At 42.5% G+C, this 20,511-nt stretch overlaps 1 protein-coding gene across 2 annotated transcripts; it reads right to left on the bottom strand.

The window, feature by feature from the left end:
* Positions 1 to 913: 913 nt before the first annotated feature.
* Positions 914 to 15,162, bottom strand: LOC117374703 (NLR family CARD domain-containing protein 3-like). Of its 2 annotated transcripts, XM_033970890.2 has the most exons (11): positions 15,101 to 15,162; positions 13,543 to 13,616; positions 12,164 to 12,252; positions 9,538 to 9,630; positions 9,222 to 9,276; positions 8,132 to 8,318; positions 6,108 to 8,055; positions 5,868 to 6,035; positions 3,855 to 4,025; positions 3,733 to 3,779; positions 914 to 3,667 (listed from the first exon to the last, which is right to left on the bottom strand). In XM_033970890.2, exons 2-11 carry the CDS (start codon positions 13,591 to 13,593, stop codon positions 3,072 to 3,074), a joined length of 3,405 nt encoding a protein of 1,134 aa, XP_033826781.1. In that variant the 5' UTR covers positions 13,594 to 13,616; positions 15,101 to 15,162; the 3' UTR covers positions 914 to 3,071. The 2 variants fall into 2 exon arrangements, with proteins under 2 accessions (XP_033826781.1, XP_055079379.1); XM_055223404.1 differs by lacking the exons at positions 13,543 to 13,616; positions 15,101 to 15,162 and adding an exon at positions 12,529 to 12,580 and having other exon boundaries at positions 920 to 3,667.
* Between the last annotated feature and the right edge of the window lie 5,349 nt (positions 15,163 to 20,511).

The following is a 20,511-nucleotide window of genomic DNA, read 5'->3' as shown; positions in this document are numbered from 1 at the left end:
ACACTTGTTAAACTAGGGGGTTCTTTTTTCATCATAGGCAGTACATCAAAACCTAGATGAAGTGGAGAAGCAGAGGGTTTGTACAAAGAATAATTCAAATATATACATTTCAGGTATATACAGGTCAGACTGAGTCATCAGACCTTTCTCAGGGCTTTATCAAGGTAGATTTTCAAAAACTTGCAGTAAAAAATACTGCTTAAAGTAATATGGGCCAATTCCCCAGCAAACCTGAGGAAAGGTTGGTCTAAGGGCCACATTTGGCCCCTAGCCATATTTTGGCCACGTCTGTGTTAGACCAGTGTTTCTTATACCCCCAGACCCCACCCATCTTCCCCCTCACTCTCGCCTTTAACCCTCCAGGATGTCAGTATTTGGGTTTTTTGGGTTTTCTATGCCGTCTTCCCCCCTCCCTTCTGTGTCTGTGCCTGGAGCTGGGCAGAGACTCTGGCACCACCCATTACACACCTGCTCAGCAATCAAGCCTACAACCTCTGGAGTACAAAGAGGCTGAGGACTGCTACACGCTGCCAGATCGTCTGTGTTGCTACAGTGTGTCAGCTGTGGTACAGTTCTACTTGGCTCAATCTGTTTTGTGATTATGATCATAGTACTCTACAGATTTTTTCCTCGTTTTTGCCAGATCACACTTCTTGGACCCGTCTTGTAACTCCTCCTCTGACTCAGCTTCTTAGGACTAGTTCGGACACCACAGCCTCCGGCCCAGCTTCCTTCCCGCAACCAGCATTCACATTCTCTTGCTTTTACATTTACTCCGAGTCTATACCTTTGATCCCCCAGACGTCACAACATATGTGATGGATGGTTTAGAAATCCAATGATCTTAATTAATGTGGGGAACCAGAATTATGACAATTCAAAATGAAATGAAACACTAAAACCAGAATTCTTTGTCGTAGTTTATTTATGAAAACAAGTCAAAGTAAAAGCCAAAGTTAAATCTGGACAAGACTGGACAAAACATTAACAAGATGTTTTGCTGCTCATCCAGGCCGCTTCTTCAAATCTGGTCAGAGTGTTGGTAGACATTGCCTTATATCTATCTAAAGGGAGGAGCTAGCAACACTGAAACTGTAAACAGCTTTTGTTTACAGTTTCAGCCTTAATGGCCTATGGAACCCTTTACTGGGTTAATGCTGTGGATCCAAACATGAAGTTCACACAGGAAGAGGCCAAGGACAACAAACTAGACTTCTTAGATTGGGCAGTAACTATAGACGACCAGGGACCAGGGACTCCAGGTAGAAGTCTTCAGGAAATCCACACACACTGACCAATACCTGATGTTTGATTCACACCATCCACTGCAGCACAAACTCAGAGTTATCCGTACTCTACATCACAGAGTTCAAGTGGTTCCCACTAACACAGAGGGAAAAGTGAAAAAAAAAAAACATGTGGCAAAAACCCTCTCATCTTGTGGATATCCAAAATGAGCCTTCAATAGATCTAAGAGCTAAAAAACAAAACAACAGGAAATCTGAACCTAGAAGGAAAGGTGTAATTATTCCTTACACAGCAAATTTTCAGACAGTATGAGATTCCTGTCTTTTTCAAACCTACCAACACTTTAAGACAGAAACTGGTTCACCCAAAGGACAAAACCCAGGGCCATAAACAAAGTAATGTGGGCTACTCCATTCAGTGTAGTGAAGAGTGCAGTGAGCGTAACATTGGAGAAACTAAGCAGCCAGTCCATAAGAGAATGTATCAACACTGTCGTGAGAGCTCCTCTGGACCCCAGTCCGCCATACATCTCCATCTCAAAGACACTAACCACTCCTTTGAAAATAGTGAGGCACAGATCTTAGCCAAAGAAAAGAAATGGCTTGAGAGGGGAGTTAAAAAAAAGCAATTTTTGTTAGGAAAGACAATCCTTGCTCATCAAGAATGGGGGCCTTAGACACCACCTATCTCCCACATACAACTCCATCTGTAGTGACCATATGCCTGTGTCGCTTCGAGAGGAGTCCGGGTCCAGTACCTCGATCTGACGCGCTGTTATTTGGAAGAACTGAATGACTCACGAAGTGCGTTTTATGGTGTTTTAATCAGTTGGTTCCACAGTGTCTAAGCAGGTTACACATACAAAGATGGTAAGTTGTAGGCCTACAGAAACTGGTATGGTAACAAGCATAAAAATAAAGCGGTCAACGAAAAATACGGCTACCCGGCGTCTCCCCTCTCCACCTGTCAGACAGCAGGAAACCCGGTGCCTTTGTACCTCCCAGTACGTCACCCTTGCCCACGTGAACCTTACGCATTGCCATAGCAACCAACACATCATATGGCTCCTACACCATCCTCAGACCCAAAGCAAACAAGGGAAACAAAGAGAAGAATAAAGTGAGCCAGTAGGCCCATTAAAGGCTGAATGTAGGTCATTAAGGCTCAAACTGGAGACAATAGCTGTTTACAGTTTCAGTGTAGTTAGCCCTTCCCTTCAGATAGATATAAGGCAGTGTCCACCAGTAATCCAACCAGAACTGAAGAAGCTGCTTGGATGAGCAGCGAAACGTCTTCACTCCTACAACGATTTGTCCAGTTTACAGATTTGACTTTGGTTTTTACTGTGGATCAGACCTGGTCAACGGAGGCATTACACAGACAAAACAGGCAAAGCATTTAAACAACATTAGAAGCTGAAATTATGACATTCAACCAAATAATATATAAACAAGGTTTAACAAGGGGTTCAACTCATAGACTGTATATAGAAATGGAGATAGCTAATCCGCTCGCAACCGCGTTCCAAATAGCAGGTGAGTATGGGCAACAGAGAAGACTCTGAACTTTGTTTTATATGAGTAGGCCCATTAATTACAGATATTAATCATAAATCAGGTCAAAGTTCAACACATCTGCAGTCTGACAGTTACACAGCCAACTCCACTTGAGAGTTGTGACTGGTCTCAGCTCAGGTTAAAGTGGAGGCATTCTACACTGTCCATAAAAGTGCAAGTTTCATTTCTGATTTTAAAATACCTGAGATGATCTTACAGTCCATCTACAGTCCAGCATTCAGATGTGTAAATCGGGTGAATCTAAACTTAGGGATCTGATGTGGTATCAATAGGTTCTCCCTGGTGGCGCTGTGTTGCATCCACCAGAGTCACAGAGGTGCCGGGGTTCCAGAGGCAGAAGCCTGCGAACACAGGCTCTGTGAAAGTGACTTCATAAGTGTGGAGGAGGACTAGACTGCCCGAAGAGACGTCAAAGAAGGACAGAGAGTCAGAGTCTAGGAGCACGCCAACCCGCCCAGAGGAGAGCGACCGGGAGGGTTGGGCAGAGGTGGTGCTGGAGGACAAAACTGTTTCGTGTTTGTTGTGGCACACAGAAAAACCAGTGAGAGAGACCCTGAGACTCCAGGATTGATGGTCCATCCCAAACTCACACTCTCTCCTCTCTCCTCTGCGCTGGACTCCTCTGTAACTAACGGCAACATCCACAATACCCCCGCTCCACTGCACCTCCCAGTAACAGCGACCAGTCAGAGGAGAGCAGCTCAGGATCTGCGGCCACTCAAATCGCTCAGAAGAGAGTGGGTGGTGCTGCTCCTCCCTCACTGAATTCACAGTCCTTCGATCGCCCGAGAGCCACAGGAACCCATTCACAGTGTCTGGATCCAGAGTCAGGTCTGTGTGATCTAACGAGACAACAGTGACACAGGGTTTACTTCTGTTCAGGACAATCTCATCATGTGGCACTTACACTTATGTAGACCTGGGATCATCCACCGAGCTCCAGCAGGCTTCAACCTGAAAGAGAAACAGCATTCACATTGTACACACCAGGGTGCAGTGCAGTCTGTCAGACAAAGGGGGTAGTCTCACCTGACAGACTGCAGGGGGCTGTGTGGGTCATTCTGTAGAGCGGTCAGGAGCTCGGCTGAGGGTCCTGGATGGTTGAAGCTCAGGTCTAGCTCTCTCAGGTGGGAGGAGGCGGAGCTCAGAGCAGAGGCCAGAGCAGCCCCGCCTCTTTGTGAGACCAGACATCCAGACAGCCTAAAGACACAGGATTACACTCATCTGAACACAAGGGGCAGCACAACACTCATGTGGGCACAAGGGGCAGCAAAACACTCATGTGACACTGTGGGTGTTTGCAGTTAACTGTGATTAAATGTTTAACTGAGCCAAATAATTGTATCCAGATAACTGGTGCGTTTCATTTGTGTTGTCTGACAGATTGGTTCAGCCATTATAACTGTAGCCTACATTTGGTGAGTGTAACAGTATTTTATGAATGTGTGTGCATCATGAGTGTGTGTGGTGTGTGTGCATGTGTATATGGGTGGGCTCAAATGTGCAGGTGTGTGAGACTAGGTGAGCACAGTTTTTGACCGTGCAAAGCCATGCAGCTCCTTGTTTGTGATATTGTTATTGTAATCAGTAAATTTTATCAATTGAACGGCTTGGGAGTGGGCGTGTCAATTCTAAACACCCAGTCAAAGTGGCACTGAGTATTTAATCACTACAGAGATAGTTTCAATATTCTTATAGCATAGCCTTTCTGTGGAGCAAGGGACCAGGACCTGGACGGTGGTCTTGCTTTAAATGTCTAGCTGTACTTAGTGACCGTCTAACGTATATGAACAATGCTGCTTCTTTGACTGTGCTCCTAATCAATGCAGATTTTTGTAAATGATTCGTGAGGAACAAGTCTGTGTAATCCCTCTTTCATCGAGGAGGGGTTCAGTGTCTGTCTGTCTGTCCTGGTTCTAGTCAGGACCCGAGCAGCAGTGTTCTGGATGTACTGCAGCTGCCTTAACGCTCGTTTGGAGAGGCCAGTGAACAGACGTTACAGTAGTCTAACCTACTGGAGACAAATGCATGGATAAGTCTCTCTAAGTCCAGTTTTGACAGTTTACCTTTGATTTTTGCAATGTTTTTTAGATGGTAAAACGCTGCAGATGTTATTGATTTGATGTGGCTGTTAAAGTTCAAGTCTTAATCCATTATTACCCTCAGATATCTAGCCTGATTTTGAAGTTTTTAGAGAGAGAGACTGGTGCTCTATGTTTCTGTGAGCCAAAAAGGGCTTTAGGAGCAGCTGGCAGTGGCCGACCTGTCCTTTGCTTTATCAAGGGCTGCGCAAAGGCATTGTCATTGTCAGCTCTGCTTTGATCGCCCAGTGTGTGGTGTTCTGGACTAGTTTCATGTGTTCTTCTCTCCGCATGAGTCTGTGTCTTTGTGCAGCTTGGAGCTGGGGTGCTGCACATGTGTAAACATGACAACGCTGAAATGATCTGATACAAGGTCAGAGGTACTGACAGGTCACGAGCACCAGATGTGTCGCATGAAAAGGGAAACGTTTTGTCTTGTACATGACTGCGTGACATCAGCTCAACTCCTCAGACCGATTAGGCTGGAGTTTATTGATGAAGTGCACCATGGCACCAGTGCTGAGTTGTTGGCTATTAGCTCATCTATTTACATATGATATGTGCAAAGAAGGAGCTTGACAGGAGTTATGGTCATGGTGGTTTTACGACCCTATTTCACCCTAATAGCCTTAAATATGAAGAAATATAATCATACTCCTTTTGCTTTTTGGGCAAATCGCAGCCTGGTTTCAACGGTGGTCATCTGGACACCGGCTTTGCAATCAAGACGGTTCGGCTCCATCCAGAAGCCAAGAAATTCAAAATGTCTTCTGGTTGGGAGCCAAAATATCTTGTCCACAAAAAAAGGTGTCCAGAAACCGTCTCTACAATTAACATGATGAACTAAATAACATCTAGTCCTACTTGATATGCCACACATCAGTAAACCCTGTGTAGACACAATGACTCAGGTACAGAGCAACACCTAGTGGAAACAGACTACATCATGCAAGTGTCTCACCTGAGCTTGTCCAGTCTGCAGAGGGCACTCTTCAGTCCAGAACAGAGCAGCTCCACTCCTGAGTCCTGAAGGTCATTTTCACTGAGATCCAGGTGTGTGAGGCTGGAGGAACTGAGGACTGAGGCCAGAGGACCACAGCAGTGAGAGGACAGGTTACAGCAGTTTAATCTGCAGAGACAAACTCAAGTATAGTTCTTTGTCGATATTATATTTAATAATAAAAATGTTTTCTGAACTCACAAAGCTGTGTTTGAAACTCTGAGGACAGGCAGCAGCCTCAGGAGGACATCCTCTGAAGCAAAATACTCATGAAGATTAAACTCCTCCAACTCTGAGCCTGAGGACAGTAAGAGGAAGCACAGAGCTGACCAGTCAGCTGGAGACATGCATCTATGAGAGAGGCTTCCTTCTTTCATGACCTTCTGTATCTCCTTCATCAGGCTGAGGTCATTCATCTCGTTCAGACAGTGGAGCAGGTTCAGGCTTCTCTCTGCAGACACACCCTCATTCAGCTTCTGTTTGATGAACTTTACTGTCTCCAAATTGGTCCAGGAGCTACTGAACCGTTGACCAAACAGACTGTGCTGCATTTTATAATAACTGCGTAAGCGCTCAGTCATCCAGGTCTCTTCCATAGTAAAAGAAGGCATTTGAATGGTCCATTCATTTCTTGTCTGAGGCAGCAGACCCTGCAGCAGCGACCGATTGGTCGGCAAAGACAGCCCCAGGAGGAAGCGCAGGAACAAGTCCAGGTGTCCGTTTGGACTCTGTAAGGCCTGGTCTACAGCAGAGCGGTAGAAGTCTTGTGCCTCTAAGTCTTGTTTCTTGGTGGAGAAAGAGAAGATTTTTGTATCTGAACAGTCGTGAGACTCCACAGGGTCAGACTCTGGACTCTCAGAGTAGTGTGGTGGTTTCAATAGATTCTCTCCAGAGCTGAAGAAGGTTTGATGGATATGAAGAGCAGCCAGAAACTCCTGCACACTCAGATGGATGAAGCAGTAAACCTTGTCTTGGTACAGGCCTGGCTCCTCTCTAAAGACCTGTGTGAACATTCCAGAGTACACTGAGGCCGCTGCAGCGTCCAGCCCACACTCACTCAGGTCACTCTCATAGAAGATCAGGTTTCCTTTCTGCAGCTGCTCAAAGGCCAGTTTACCCAGAGACCACACCATCTCCTTGGTTTCTGGAGTCCAGTGAAGGTCTACACTTGATCCCTGGTGATACTTGATGTACTGGACTTTGGCCTGCACCACCAGGAAGTGGATGTACATCTGTGTGAGAGTGCGGGGCAGCTCTGGTGTCTTTGTTTGTTCCAGAAGCTTCTGTACAACTGTGGAGAGGATCCAGCAGAAGATCGGGATGTGGCTCATGATGTAGAGGCTGTGGATGCTCTTGATGTAGCAGATGACATCTGTGGCCTGATCTCTGAACCTCGTCCTGAAGTACTGCTCCTTCTGCAGGTCTGTGAACCCTCTGACCTCTGTCACTGTGGAGATGCACTCAGCAGGGATCTGATTGGTCGCAGCGGGGCGTGTGGTTATCCAGAGGCGAGCGGAGGGAAGCAGCCTCCCCCTGATGAGGTTTACCAGCAGCACGTGCACTGAAGCAGGCTCTGTGGGGTCGGTCAGAACTCTGGTTTGGCTGAAGTCCAGAGGAGGTCGGCACTCGTCCAGACCGTCAAAGATGAAAAGCACCTGTAGCTGTTGGAAGCTGCAGAGATCTTTGGATAGAGTAAAGAAGTGGTTCAGCAGTCCCACCAGGCTGAACTGTGTGTCTCTCAGCACATTGAGCTCTCTGAAAGTGAACGGAAACAGCAGCTGGAGGTCATGGTGGGCCCTGTCTTCAGCCCAATCCAGAATGAACTTCTGAGTCAGAACTGTTTTCCCAACGCCAGCCACGCCCTTTGTCAGCACTGCTCTGATTGGCTCTGGTGAGTGTGGGCGGGGTTTAAAGATATTTTCACATGTGATGGTGATCTCTGGAGTAGCCGGTCTCCTGGACGTGATCTCCAAGTGTCTGACCTCATGTTCCTGGTTGACGTATGAGGCTTCGCCTTCTGTGATGTAGAGTTCTGTGTAAATCTGGGTCAGGGGGGTGGAGTCTCCTGCTTTAGCCACACCCTCAAACACACGGCTGTACCTCTGCTTCACATGAGTCTTCAGTTTACTGTGAGCAGTCAGTGCAAACTCTGATGAGAGACACACGTTTTCAGTTAGACCCTGAGAGAAATAAAGTCCAGGTATGGATCAAGTCAGAGTTCTTACTGTTTTTCAGGCTCAGGACCAGATGCTCCTGGTCCATCCTCTTCAGGAAGTCCAGGGTGATGGTCAGAACCTCTCTGCTCGGCTCCTCTTCCCCTCTCTCAGAGTATTCTGGGTAATCTGAAGCCAGGAGCCTGTGGAGCTTTTGGAGCTGCTGTTTGACAAACCTCAGGACGTCCTTCTGTAGAATCTGGGACAGAACCAGAGTCAGCCTCGGAGGATGGGGACAGAGATACAGGCTCAGTAACAGCTTCTTCTATGTGTAGATCATGCTACATGTTAAGAAACACTGGTTGGTGCTCGAGAACACTGTTCAGAACAAATGCAAATTTTAATATTTCTGTCAACAAAGACTTGCATCATAGCCTGCGACACGCATTTCAGTACGGCGCGTTGCCAGGCAGGTGTGTCATGGATCATGGATCACAAAGGGAAAAAGAGAAAGATAGCTGATGAGAACAAAATGCTAAATTTGCAGTCGACCACCCAGTTGGGAGTGAGAGAAAAAGTGCAATTGCAGTACTTCTGGAGAAATTAGAGGAGCGCAAAGATTTAAGAAGTGGATTGCATCTCCAAACTCCACTACTGCTGCAAGTTTTGTTGCAACCTGAGAGATAATAAAGCATAGAAAACCGTTCACCGATGGTGATTAAATGAAGGATTCATTCATCAAAATATCAGAGCACCTATTTTCAGATGTCAAAAACAAAACCAAGATAATACGGAAAATTGAAGACATGCCTCTCTCTGCAAATACGGTGAAAGAAAGGGCCATTAAAATGGCAGGCAAATCAAGGACATTAATTCAGCTCCAGTGTATTCAATTGCCTGTGATGAATCGTGTGATGTGATCGATGTCAAACAGACAGCGCTGTTGTGCAGGTACGTGAACTCTGATGGGCCGCAAGAAGAGCACTTACAGCCTGTATTGCCTTGATATAAGGCTTATATAAAACTTTTTTTTTTTTTTGCGGCTCCAGACAGATTTGTTTTTTGTTTTTTTGGTCCAGTATGTCTCTTTGAACATTTTGGGTTGCTGACCCCTGCTCTACTGGTTATTTAACACAACATATATTTTATAATATATGCTCACTGTGAAAATGGCATCCAGCGAAGGTTCAGCACTGATGTCCTCAGGCTTGTGCACTCTGTCAACAGGAAATCACGTTATAAGTGTTATAAGTGTTTTTCACGTGTTATACGCATTCAGTGGGACAGTTAGCTTTAACCTCTAAACATCAATCATTTGTCTGTGCCATCTGCAGAGCAAAATAAATGTTTATTTTTATTTCTTTTTAATCTGCTGCCTTATTAAAATAAATATTTTGCACAACTATTCTGGACACATCACTCCTGGAAGGGTCTTTAGAAACATGTACAGTACTTAGAAAGTCTTATCTGAGTCTTACTGTGCGGCTGGTCCAGGCTCAGGACTGAAGACTGGAGGTTCTCCTTTGGAGCGGTCACTCTTTAAGGACACAGCACTGAATCCAGACTGAGAGCTGACCACACAACAGAAAGAAGCACACACTTGACCCTCTTTTCAAACACACTGGCACAAAATCTAAAGTCTGACCCAAAGTGTTGCAGCCTAAATGTTCCTTCAGCCTCATAATGTCACTAGTTCTACATTTACTCATCTGTGCCTCACATGTGCCTATTTAAGGAGAAGTAACTGGTGCAGCAGGTATTGCATGTGTGAGGAGGGACAGTCTTTTGAATGTGTTTAAGGGATGCATTGGAATAAAGGGCATTTGAGGTGCATAGCTTTCAGTATTGGGCACATTTTTTTTTTTTACAAAACATGTGTGAAACACCATCAATAACATTTGGATCTAAGTGTCTTTCTTGCACAGGGTCATCTGGCCTCTACTAAAGTCTGACCCAAAGTCTGACCATTGAGTGTATAAAGAAGTGGAGTGAGGGAGCGTGATGTCACCCATAGCGGTCAGCTTGACCCAAATGAAGCCAATTGAGGCTAGCAGTTAAAGCGGCAAATCTAGAGCCAAAATCCATATTTGGAAATCCAAGCGCCACGGACCAAGTTTTAGCAACCACTGTGATGACGGTGGACTGGTTAAAATCACAGTTTATGTTACTGGACTGATAAAAGCAGGATCATACAAACATAATGTGTCTGATAGGACAATGTTATTCAGACTTTTTCTATACATACATATGTGTAACACTTTATACTGACTAGTGACTATTGCCTATTTTGCCAAAGCTACACACACTAATTGCCATGGATCTTCCATGCTAACTCCATGATTTAATTACAGGAGAATCAATGGTAAACCTAGGTTAATCTCACAGGTGATTCTGTTAATAATCTATTTGTTGTGTAAACTGATGTATAAATGTGTTGGCATTCAACCTTAGGCCATAGAACAGAACATTTGCCAAAGGTAACTCGGCGAGCGTGAGGATCCGAAATTTGCATAAAAGTTACACCCACCGAGGCCGCAATAACAAGTGGCCCATGTGTGGCCCCCCCGTTTCCCTAAGGTCGTGAGGAAAGCAGCTGATGCTGCCAAAAGTGTAATCTTTTTTCTTGGAACCAAAATATTTAATCATAGTACTTTTTCTAAATCCCTAGTTAGCTTTGTTTTTGCTAAAGACTTTGCAAGTAAAGGACAAGTGAAGTAACTCCATTTTTTTAACGTACGCAAACTCAGTTATCTAACTATCTGACAACTACTGCTGGGACCTGGACTGAGACACATCATCCTCCACATCTCTGAGCAGCAGGCCCATAGTCTGAAGACCCACGGGGTGTCCTATGCACCTCCGTGAGGTATTACCGTACCTGAGCCCACACCCATGTATGGACTGGTGTTGCAGCCCCCGCAAGACCTGGCCTGGGATGAGAGATTATGCCGGTACCCTGCTTTTGATCAATCCTGGATCTTCATATTGACTCGACCAGAAAAACTGATCACTCATTGATTGAAGCAACTCTATGCATCTCCCAGTAAAATTCTGAACCACATAGTAACCTTCATTTGCAGAAGGTGGCACGTTTTAACAAATTGTGCCCTGTGTTCTAGTTGAAAATAGATCTTGTGAACAACTACAGCGAGTTATATTATCCGGCTGAGTAAAATTGAATCCTCATTTTAACACCTCACTTGTTAAGCTTTGTACACCACTATTTCATTGAAAGTCATAATTTGAGTTTCTAACGTTATTTAAATACTAACTTGCCAGTTCTGATACATAAACCACTACAAAGAATTCTGGTTTTAGTGATTTTTGAAGTTATTACTTAGTCCCTGGCTGTTCTGACTGAGAGAACTGATAGGTTTTGATTCTTATGGTTTTGTTTTGAATTTGTAAGAATTCTGGTGCCCCATATTTATTAAAATCATTATATTGATAAACCATTAAGCACTTGTCACGACCTAAACCCCCATTCTACTAGAGACACATTTAATTAATAGAAGTTTATTGTCTTTACACCCCTTTGAAACCATGATGCACCCTCAGAGTCTGCACCTGAGCCTGGGGTCAGGGGTTAGGACTAGGCAGTAGACAGGGAGCTACAGGTGGGTCAGGGGTTAGGGATTAGGGGTCAGGCAGTGGACAAGGAACTACAGGTGGGTCAGGGGTTAGGGTTCAGGCAGTGGACAGGGAGCTGAGGGTGGATGTCACTGACAACACGTTAAACACTATAAATGAGGCGAAAACTTCACCAGAGGACACTTGCTAACTTTTGTTAAAACATTAAATGTAACATAACAACAAAATTACATTTGTTGTTAAGACTACCCGACTATTTTTAGCTGTAGTTTATGTCAGTCAGTGGTCTTATTCCAATATTTATTTGTCTGACAGCATTAGTATAAGCATTAGCCCTTAATCTAGAGACATGCATCATTGAGCTCGACCTATTCATTTGAATGGATGGCCATGTTTAGGCCGCGGGGCTTGGATTCAGCTCCATCAGATCCAATTTACTTTTGTCTTTTTCACTATTTCTTTAACACTTAAACAGCTTTAATTCTATTTCAGTTAGTGTTATCTGAGTCTTACTGTGCAGCTGGTCCAGGCTCAGGACTGAAGACTGGAGGTTCTCCTTTGGAGTGGTCACTCTTTAGAGACACAGCGCCCTGGACTGAAGCCTGAGGACACAGAAGAGCTGCTTCACATGGTGCTTTTAATAACTCACTTATGTCACTCTGGAAATCTAAAAACATATTTATTTGCTGAGGGGGGTGGTACTCTGCTACATTTACTGTGGAGGGATGCTGTTTCTTGTCAGCAGATAAGCAAATTATTTAGCAAGTTTTTGAAAAGTTGTTTTGCTGAGTACTTCATTTAGACAATTAGAAAATGAAGCTGAATTTTGCCTTAAACATGTTTAATTTATGAAGTAAAACCACATAAAACAAAACCACCTCCAATCCCAAGCGGACTCCTGTCATGGTGACTTAAACTCAGGATGTCAAGAGTCCAAATGCTTCCACACAAAATTTCGACCCAAGTTGCGTTCATTCCCATTTTTCTAAGTCTGAGGTCAGACCTGCTGGAGTTTCTGAGGTCACATGAAAACAGCATCAGTTTACAAGTGTCAAAAGCTTTATTCTCACAGCCAACATGACGTCTTTGGTCAGGTGACTTGCTCAGTAACATTAGTCGCCATATTTACGAATGGGAAACCTTCAATATACTGTAAAGTAATAGACAACTTTACTCTCAAGTCCTCAAATTCTCTCAAAATAATGTAACAAATGACTTCAAAGTCCAGACAATCCCAAAGTGATTTAAAGAGCTCATGTTCATTTTCCTGTAATCAATCCGAGTGTTTATGGTCCTGTTTAGGAGCTGGATTTTCATCAAATAGGTGAGAGTGAAAACTGTTGGCTAATGCTTATGACTGTAATGTTATTTGAGGGGGACTTGTTTAACAGGAAATATCAGCTCACCTGTTTTAGTTCAGATAAATCAGTAGTTCAGACTGTATAAAAACAAAACTCAGTGCCTACAGTTATCATAGAATGCCCAAGGAATGCGGATGGCATCAGTGCCAAATACCTGGAATCAAACTATTAAGGATATACAAAGTCAAAATTTTTCATGAAATGATTTGGACATTTGTATTTCTGGCTCCCTCAGAAATGATTTAGTTTGGTCCATTTTTATGTTGAAAATAAAATGTGAAAAATGTGTTTGAAAACACCACATTTTGTGACTTATTTTATGTTTTGTCCATCCAATATCATTAACCTGAAATTGTACATCAGATCTTACAGTTACTCTTTAAGTTACTCTTACTTGAGTAATTTCTTGGGCCACTACTTTGTACTTCTACTTAAGTAAAATTATTTTCAAGGACTACAATTTCAGACTTTTGGCTCCTCTACCATCTCCTCTGGTCATTTGCAGCGGAACTGACACTAATGAGGCATTACCTGATCTCTGGTCTGTGCTGGGTCCTCTTCTCTCTTCATCTTTAGTCCCATGTATCCCTCACTCACACTGCCCCCTGGTGGAACGAGAAGTTTTAGTTGGTAATTCTTACAGACTGCTCTTTAGTGCCCCCTTCTTTTAGTGTTTTCATTTAATCTTTTAACAGGAAAGTCCATTGGGATTATGTCCAAGGCAGTGACAACACACTCCAATGGAGATGGGAGTGCAGGTTTGAAGGACCAAAAAAGTAAAGAAAGTAAAGGAAGCTATTTTTGTGAAGAAAGAGTCACTCTTGGAGGGATAAAGGAATGAGATGTTTACAGACGCATTTTGAACCCATGGACCACAACATGCCAAATAAATGTAATCAAGTATTGGAGAATGGTCAAAACTTGTCTTATGCACTTTAATTTACATTTACAACAAATTTAAGTAGAAATTATAGTTTTTCACAAATCAAGAAGCAATTTGTGAAGAAAAGTTAGAAAATATGTTGAAAATGACAGGAAGTAGAGGGCTCTATTTTAGGGAATTCAATATTCATGTCACACTGATGACATCACACTGGGAGAATTCTGTCCAAAAACAAAATTGACACAAAAGAAATACTTCTTATATTTTTATTTGTTAAACGATCATTTCTGTGACATTACAGTTTTATCCCAGTGTGGTTGCTTGGTAACAGTTATAGAAATGGAATTTTTTTATTTTATTTCAAATTTTGCCTCTAGTTGAAATCATGACATCACACCAAACTGGGAAAACATGATGTCAGAGCTAGCAAATTGGCTACAAAATTCAGGGGGGTGCGTCAAAGGCCGCCTCCTTATCGCACCTCACAAGTCTCACGTCCACTGTTTCCAATCGCAGTACACACGCTGCACTACACCACTGATATTCACATAGTCATAATCTCATACTCTTGTTTTTAAAAAATATCATTATTTAATCTTTATGTAAATTAAATTCTACTTTTAAGCACTTTTAACTCTGTTTTCCCCTTTTTGTTGTGCACTTGATGCCCACCGTTGAAACCTTCTCTACACAAATAATTCCATATCTTCCAAAAACACTGTGTAGAAACAATCCAACACATTGCTGTAGTGAATTTACTCAACCTGATAACCAGTTCTGGTTTGTGTAGTAATGTTTCTGACGAGTGGTTTATGTTAAAGGGAAAGTGCCCTGCCCTGTTCACAGCACAAGAATCTGCTAAAAACTTGTCTTTCTTTTCTGAATCCGACCTCAGCTTCAACTAAACTTGATCAAGGCGAAACACTCAAACAGATCCAACTGTCAGTTTTAATTTTAAAGACAAAATTGTCCAGAAACAACATAAAAATCACAAAACACCAAACTGTGTCCCTGCCTCTGAGTGCGCACATTTACTTTTACTTTCTTTTTTTTATTTATTTATTTATTAGAACTGTAAATCTGCAGACTTTTTTACTTTAGGAGCAGTTACCTTCCGTCTGCATCTAAAATCAGCATTATATGTATTTTAAAAATACTGTATTTTCATGAGAAATCCAGGTGAAATGCGTCTATTGTGTGACTTACCGGCCTGACCCGTCTGCCTGTCGTCTGTGCGTCAGCTGCTCTGCCTCTCCCTTCGTCGCACTTCCTTTATGTCTGAATGTGCTGTAGTCCATTGCAGGGCTGGACTGCAGGGTTTTCCCGTTGGGCCGAAGCACTTTGAGACTTCTGAGCAACGCCATGCACAGTACATGTACAGGACTGATGTAAAGCTCCAGTGGCCCGCTCTTATTCAGCTTTCCACGGCTATATACACTCTACTCTGCCCCAAGCACATGTCCAGTCCTTTATCACCCGGGCCGGCCCAGGACAAAGCCGTCAGGAGTGTGCTTAGTTAGCTTAGCCTATTGATAATATTAAACTGGCTGTAACGGTCCCTCACATTTATGTATTTAATGTTTGTCCTTTATATTTTGTCCTTTTTCACGCCATCTAGTGGTGAAACCCATGGAAGAAACAAGTGTAAATTAAAGCCGCAAGCGGCATCGAACGGCCCTGGCGGGCCACGCTTTGCACTCGGCCGACCCGGCACGCCATACAGTTGTGTCCGTGTTATGGCACCTTTGTGCTGGATTTGTCACCAAACAAAGGCAAAAGACACTGGAAGCTTTGATGCACAAAATGCCAGGGGATGTCCCCTGTCATGCCATGACAGGGATGACCTGAAGAGTCACTGTGCCAAATTTCACATTTCTCAATGAAGCCAATAAGTTCTTATGAGACTTTAAAATGTACGAAAATTTGTAAATTTTCCCAGTAGGATAACATGGGCTATTTCGCCCATCGCCATGGCAACCCAGTGAAAGACTTTTTTGATCGGGATGACATGAAGAGTTATGGTGCCAAATTTGACATTATTCCACAAAACTTCCACATTCCACAAAATATTTTTCTGAAGAATGGGAAAATTTGGGAGCATTCCCATTAGGATAATATTGGCTGTTTGGACCTGAATTTTGGGCATTCGCCATGACGTCGGGGTCACGCATTGACCTCCCATTGTTTTCCATTCATTTTAGCAGTAATAAATATGGCCCATGCCTGCAGCATGGGGGCTTGGATAGAGCTCGATGCCAGGAGTGTGTTTGGGGACATGAGTGCTTCACGCTGCCTTTGTCAACATTGAGTCAATGGGCTTCACAAACCTGAAACCTGAAAATTCAGGGGTTAATTTCATAACATGACATCATGCATTAGCATCATGCATTAACTGGCCTTGTTCTTTCACTCATCACAGGGCCTTCTAAACCACTCTTAGTCTGACCTGTCCCCAAGAACCTGTTTGCCATGGGTGACCCTACTAGGGGCACAAAGCCCCCAACAACATAGCTCCCAGGATCATTCGAGTGCTCAAACCCCTCCACCACATTAAGGTGGTGGTTCAAGGAGGGGTTCAAAGGAAGTTCTTGGTTTAAAAAGTTTTGTAGGGCCTATTGCTTCAGCAAAGATGGATGCAATGCGTGCAACTTCGTGTGCCCCGTCGCACCCTGCCCTGACTCCAGTATCCTAGCCGTAGGCGTGACAAAGCCCACTGACTCAATGTTGACAAACATTGAGTCAATGGGTGTGTGTAAATAGAATTTACACACACACAAAAATGTTTGCCCAAAAATAATGCACTGTAAAGCACTCTGAGTGTTAAGATATAAATCCAATGCATTATTATTACAACATCTGCAGATTAACTAGAGATTTAATACAGTACATTTAAAAAGAACTCATCAAAATATTTATTTTAGACAGATGCCACATTTGACATATTTAATGAATCAACATGAACAATATAAGAAACAGTGAATAAATGTATACAAATCAAACTATACTTTAAAAAGGAATTACGTGAGTGTAAAAATTATTTTGGAAAAGTATTATGTGACAAAGTGGGCCTTTGTCCCTTTTAATAGTACTAGGATTTGGTTTTGCACATGTTTGTTCATTTTCAATAACTTCAATAATCAACGAAATAGAACTATCCCGGGTTTGTTTTGTTTAGTTGCAATCAGTAAATCACCACACATTTGTTAGTTAAATATATTTTATTTAATTAAATGCGTCTATTCAGTTCAGTTCAATAATCATCTTACCTGCATCTCCACATGGTCCAGACAAAGAGGGGGTGTGCCCTATGTCGGCCATTTTATAGGCTTGAGTGGGGTCGTGGGCCGGACCATGTGGAGGGGGAAAAACTGATTTAAGTTTGTTTATTTCTTTGTGTTAATGTCTTGTATATTTTCATTTCTGGAATTAAGTGTTTGTAGTTTGTTTAGTTGAACACTTTTGGTAAAGGGACTCGGGCCCGAGAGATGTTTTTATTGAATAGTGTTTATGTTACTCCCACCGCCCCCTGGACAAGAGATGGAGTAGACCGGGGGAGGGGCTTCCAGTACAGGGAAGTATATTAGTCTGGCCAATTAGACAGACGGGGAACACCTGTGTAGCCAGAGTACACGTGGCTTTTGTTTCAGTTGCTTAAGTTTGGTTGCTTAGTTTTGTGTTGAGCACCGTTAATTTTTGTACATATGTATTATTTTTGTTTGTCCACGGTGTACCACTGCACGGGTAATAAATGTGTTTAATGGGACTTCTTTTGAGTCTGCCTCCTATTTTGATCACTCGGGCCAGCTTCCCCACATATTACTCAAATAAAAGTAACTGTAACTGTCGGGATGTAACACCTGATTTATAATTTGAAGTTAATGTAATTTGAAGGACAAAACATGAAATAATTAACAAAATCAGGTATTTTCAAGGGACACACACAGAAAAACTAAATGATATCTGAGGAGCAGTGCAAGAAACACAAATGTTCAAATTATTAAATATTGTCAAAATAAAGCTTTTTTCACTTGGGAAGAAGATAAGAATACTGCTACTTCAATAAAAACGTTACTCAAGTAGGAGTAAAAGTATGCTGCTAGAAAAGTTATTGTAGCTGAGTACTACCCACCTCTGCAGTTACATTCTTGAGTAATGGCTAGATTGAAAAAAAAAAAATATCATAGTTAAAACATAGAGGATACAAAATTAAAACATTGCACAAAAGAATTAAATAATAAACATGTAAAAAAAAAAAAAAAAGCAATAAAAAGTATTTGTTCATATTAACCACAATCCAGAGAGCGAGAGAGACAGAGAGAGAGAGAGACAGAGAGAGAGAGATTGTAGATTTTCTGTGTCAATCTCAACCGAACAAAAGATAAAACAAAAAGATTTTTAATGGTGAAGGTTTTAGTGTATTGTAGAGTAAAGCAGTTGAGTTCATATTTTGAGGCTAAAATATCTGTTAACTCTAAAACTACCACTAAATGACATCACAAGGTGAAACAAAGCAGCCAGCAGGCGGCGCTCTTGGGTGCTTCACTGACTTAATATCACAGCAGTTTGGAGCGAGATTTGCTCAGTAAACTGCAACACGGAATAATGAATATGGAGCTATTCAGAGATCAGTGTCCCGGTTCAGTCCTGGTTCAGTCCTGGTTCAGTCCCGGTTCAGTCCCGGTTTGGTCTTGGTTCGGTCCTGGTTCAGTCCTGGTTTAGTCCCGGTTCAGTCCCGGTTCAGTCCCGGTTCAGCCCCGGTTTAGTCCCGGTTCAGTCCCGGTTTAGTCCCGGTTCAGTCCCGGTTCAGTCCCGTTTTAGTCTTGGTTCGGTCCTGGTTCAGTCCTGGTTTAGTCCCGGTTCAGTCCCGGTTCAGTCCCGTTTTAGTCTTGGTTCGGTCCTGGTTCAGTCCTGGTTTAGTCCCGGTTCAGTCCCGGTTCAGTCCCGGTTTAGTCCCGGTTCAGTCCTGGTTTAGTCCTGGTTCAGTCCTGGTTTAGTCCTGGTTTAGTCCTGGTTCAGCCCTGGTTTAGTCCTGGTTCAGTCTGTATCGCTGTGACCTCGTCTTATCAGTGTCACGTTGGTCTCGTGCAGAGTCCAGTTTCTCTGAATTCAAATCAAAACAAATATTTGTTTTAATTTATCAAAACTTTTATTATTCAAACCTTTTAAAATACACTTTATTTTCTTCATCACATTTAAACCTGCACTCTGGAACTTTTCTGCTGAAAGATCCACCACCTGCTTATCTCATTGAGATGTTATTGCTTTGTGCTGGAACTTTTCTCAGTACTGCATTAATCCTATCTATCTTGCACTGCTTTTTATGCCCAAAATGCATGGCTTGTCTCCCTGGAGATAAGTTTAATGCCATAATGCCATACTTAACACAAGAAAAATGACTGACCCACTTTAGCAAGACCAGTTTGTACATTTCATTTATTTTTTGCAGGGGGGAACTTGTGACTTGTGGGATTCTCAGTCCTGGTTTAGTCCTGGTTTAATCCTGGTTTAGACCTGGTTCAGACCTGGTTTAATCCTGGTTTAGACCTGGTTTAGTCCATGTTTCTTGTATAGAAACTGTATTGCTCTTCCTGCTTGTAACATTCCTCACTACGGCATTAAACTTAACTGTTCTTGTTGTTTTTATTGCTCAAAATGTTTGGCTTGTCTCCATGGAGATAAGTTTAATGCCATACTGTGGAACATTCCAGGAAAAACAATACCCTCTCCATTATGTGGTTAGTACACAATTACATTTACGTGAGTAAGTTTTTAAAGAAATTGTACTTTTCAGGGTATTTTTCTAGCAGAATATTTTCACTCCTACTTGAGCTTTTATTGGAGTTTATTTTATTGAAGTAACAGTACTCTTACTGGAGTAATATATAGTATAGTGTAACAGTATTCTTACTGGAGTAATATATAGTATAGTGTAACAGTACTCTTACTGGAGTAATATATAGTATAGTGTAACAGTACTCTGGAGTAAAAGTGGTTCCTCTTCCTACTGTAAGTCTAAAGTGACTTGAGATTTATGTAACAATATGAAATTATTTGATCATTTGTTTTTCTCCTTCAGATATGATTTAATTTGGCTCATTGTGTCTGTTTGAAAATCCCACATTCTGTCCCATATGTTTTGTCACATTCACCATAATTATAAATCAGATGTTACTTTATAAATGTTACTCTTTAAGTTCCTCTTACATGTGTTGTACTTTTCCCAAATACGTTTTTACTTGAGTAATGTCTTGCACCTCTACTTTGTACTTGTACTTGAGTAATATTATTTTGTACACTTTCACGCTCTCAGATGAGCAGAGTTAGTGCATGTTTTATGTTTTAGCCCTCAGCAGTTCAAGGCTTAAACACTCGCTGCTTTTGGCGAGATGTGTTTTGTTACTGAAGACAAAATAAAACTATGAATTGTTGTTATGGCGACGCACACGTCGTTATCAAAAAGAGATAAAAATAATCTGTCAAGAATGATTTACTACTGACCCACAAACAACTGCTGACAAGGTGAAAGTACACGGGTCTGTAGTACCTGAAGTACCAGTACAAGGAGGACATGGTGAAAGTTGGGATCTGTAGTACCTGAAGCACCTGTACACAAGGTA

Source organism: Periophthalmus magnuspinnatus, chromosome 8 (assembly GCF_009829125.3).
Source record: "Periophthalmus magnuspinnatus isolate fPerMag1 chromosome 8, fPerMag1.2.pri, whole genome shotgun sequence".
Taxonomy (NCBI): domain Eukaryota; kingdom Metazoa; phylum Chordata; class Actinopteri; order Gobiiformes; family Gobiidae; genus Periophthalmus; species Periophthalmus magnuspinnatus.
This window is presented reverse-complemented; position numbering and strand designations above follow the sequence as displayed.

What these genes read in the sequence shown, in the direction of transcription:
- LOC117374703 (XM_033970890.2), bottom strand. Translation starts at nt 13,593, where the DNA reads ATGGGACTAAAGATGAAGAGAGAAGAGGACCCAGCACAGACCAGAGAT. An exon ending in GAGCCTGGACCAGCTGCACA is followed by an intron (nt 9,631 to 12,163) that starts GTAAGACTCAGA and finishes TTGTGTGGTCAG; the next exon opens with CTCTCAGTCTGGATTCAGTG. An exon ending in CGCTGGATGCCATTTTCACA is followed by an intron (nt 8,319 to 9,221) that starts GTGAGCATATAT and finishes GTTCTGTCCCAG; the next exon opens with ATTCTACAGAAGGACGTCCT.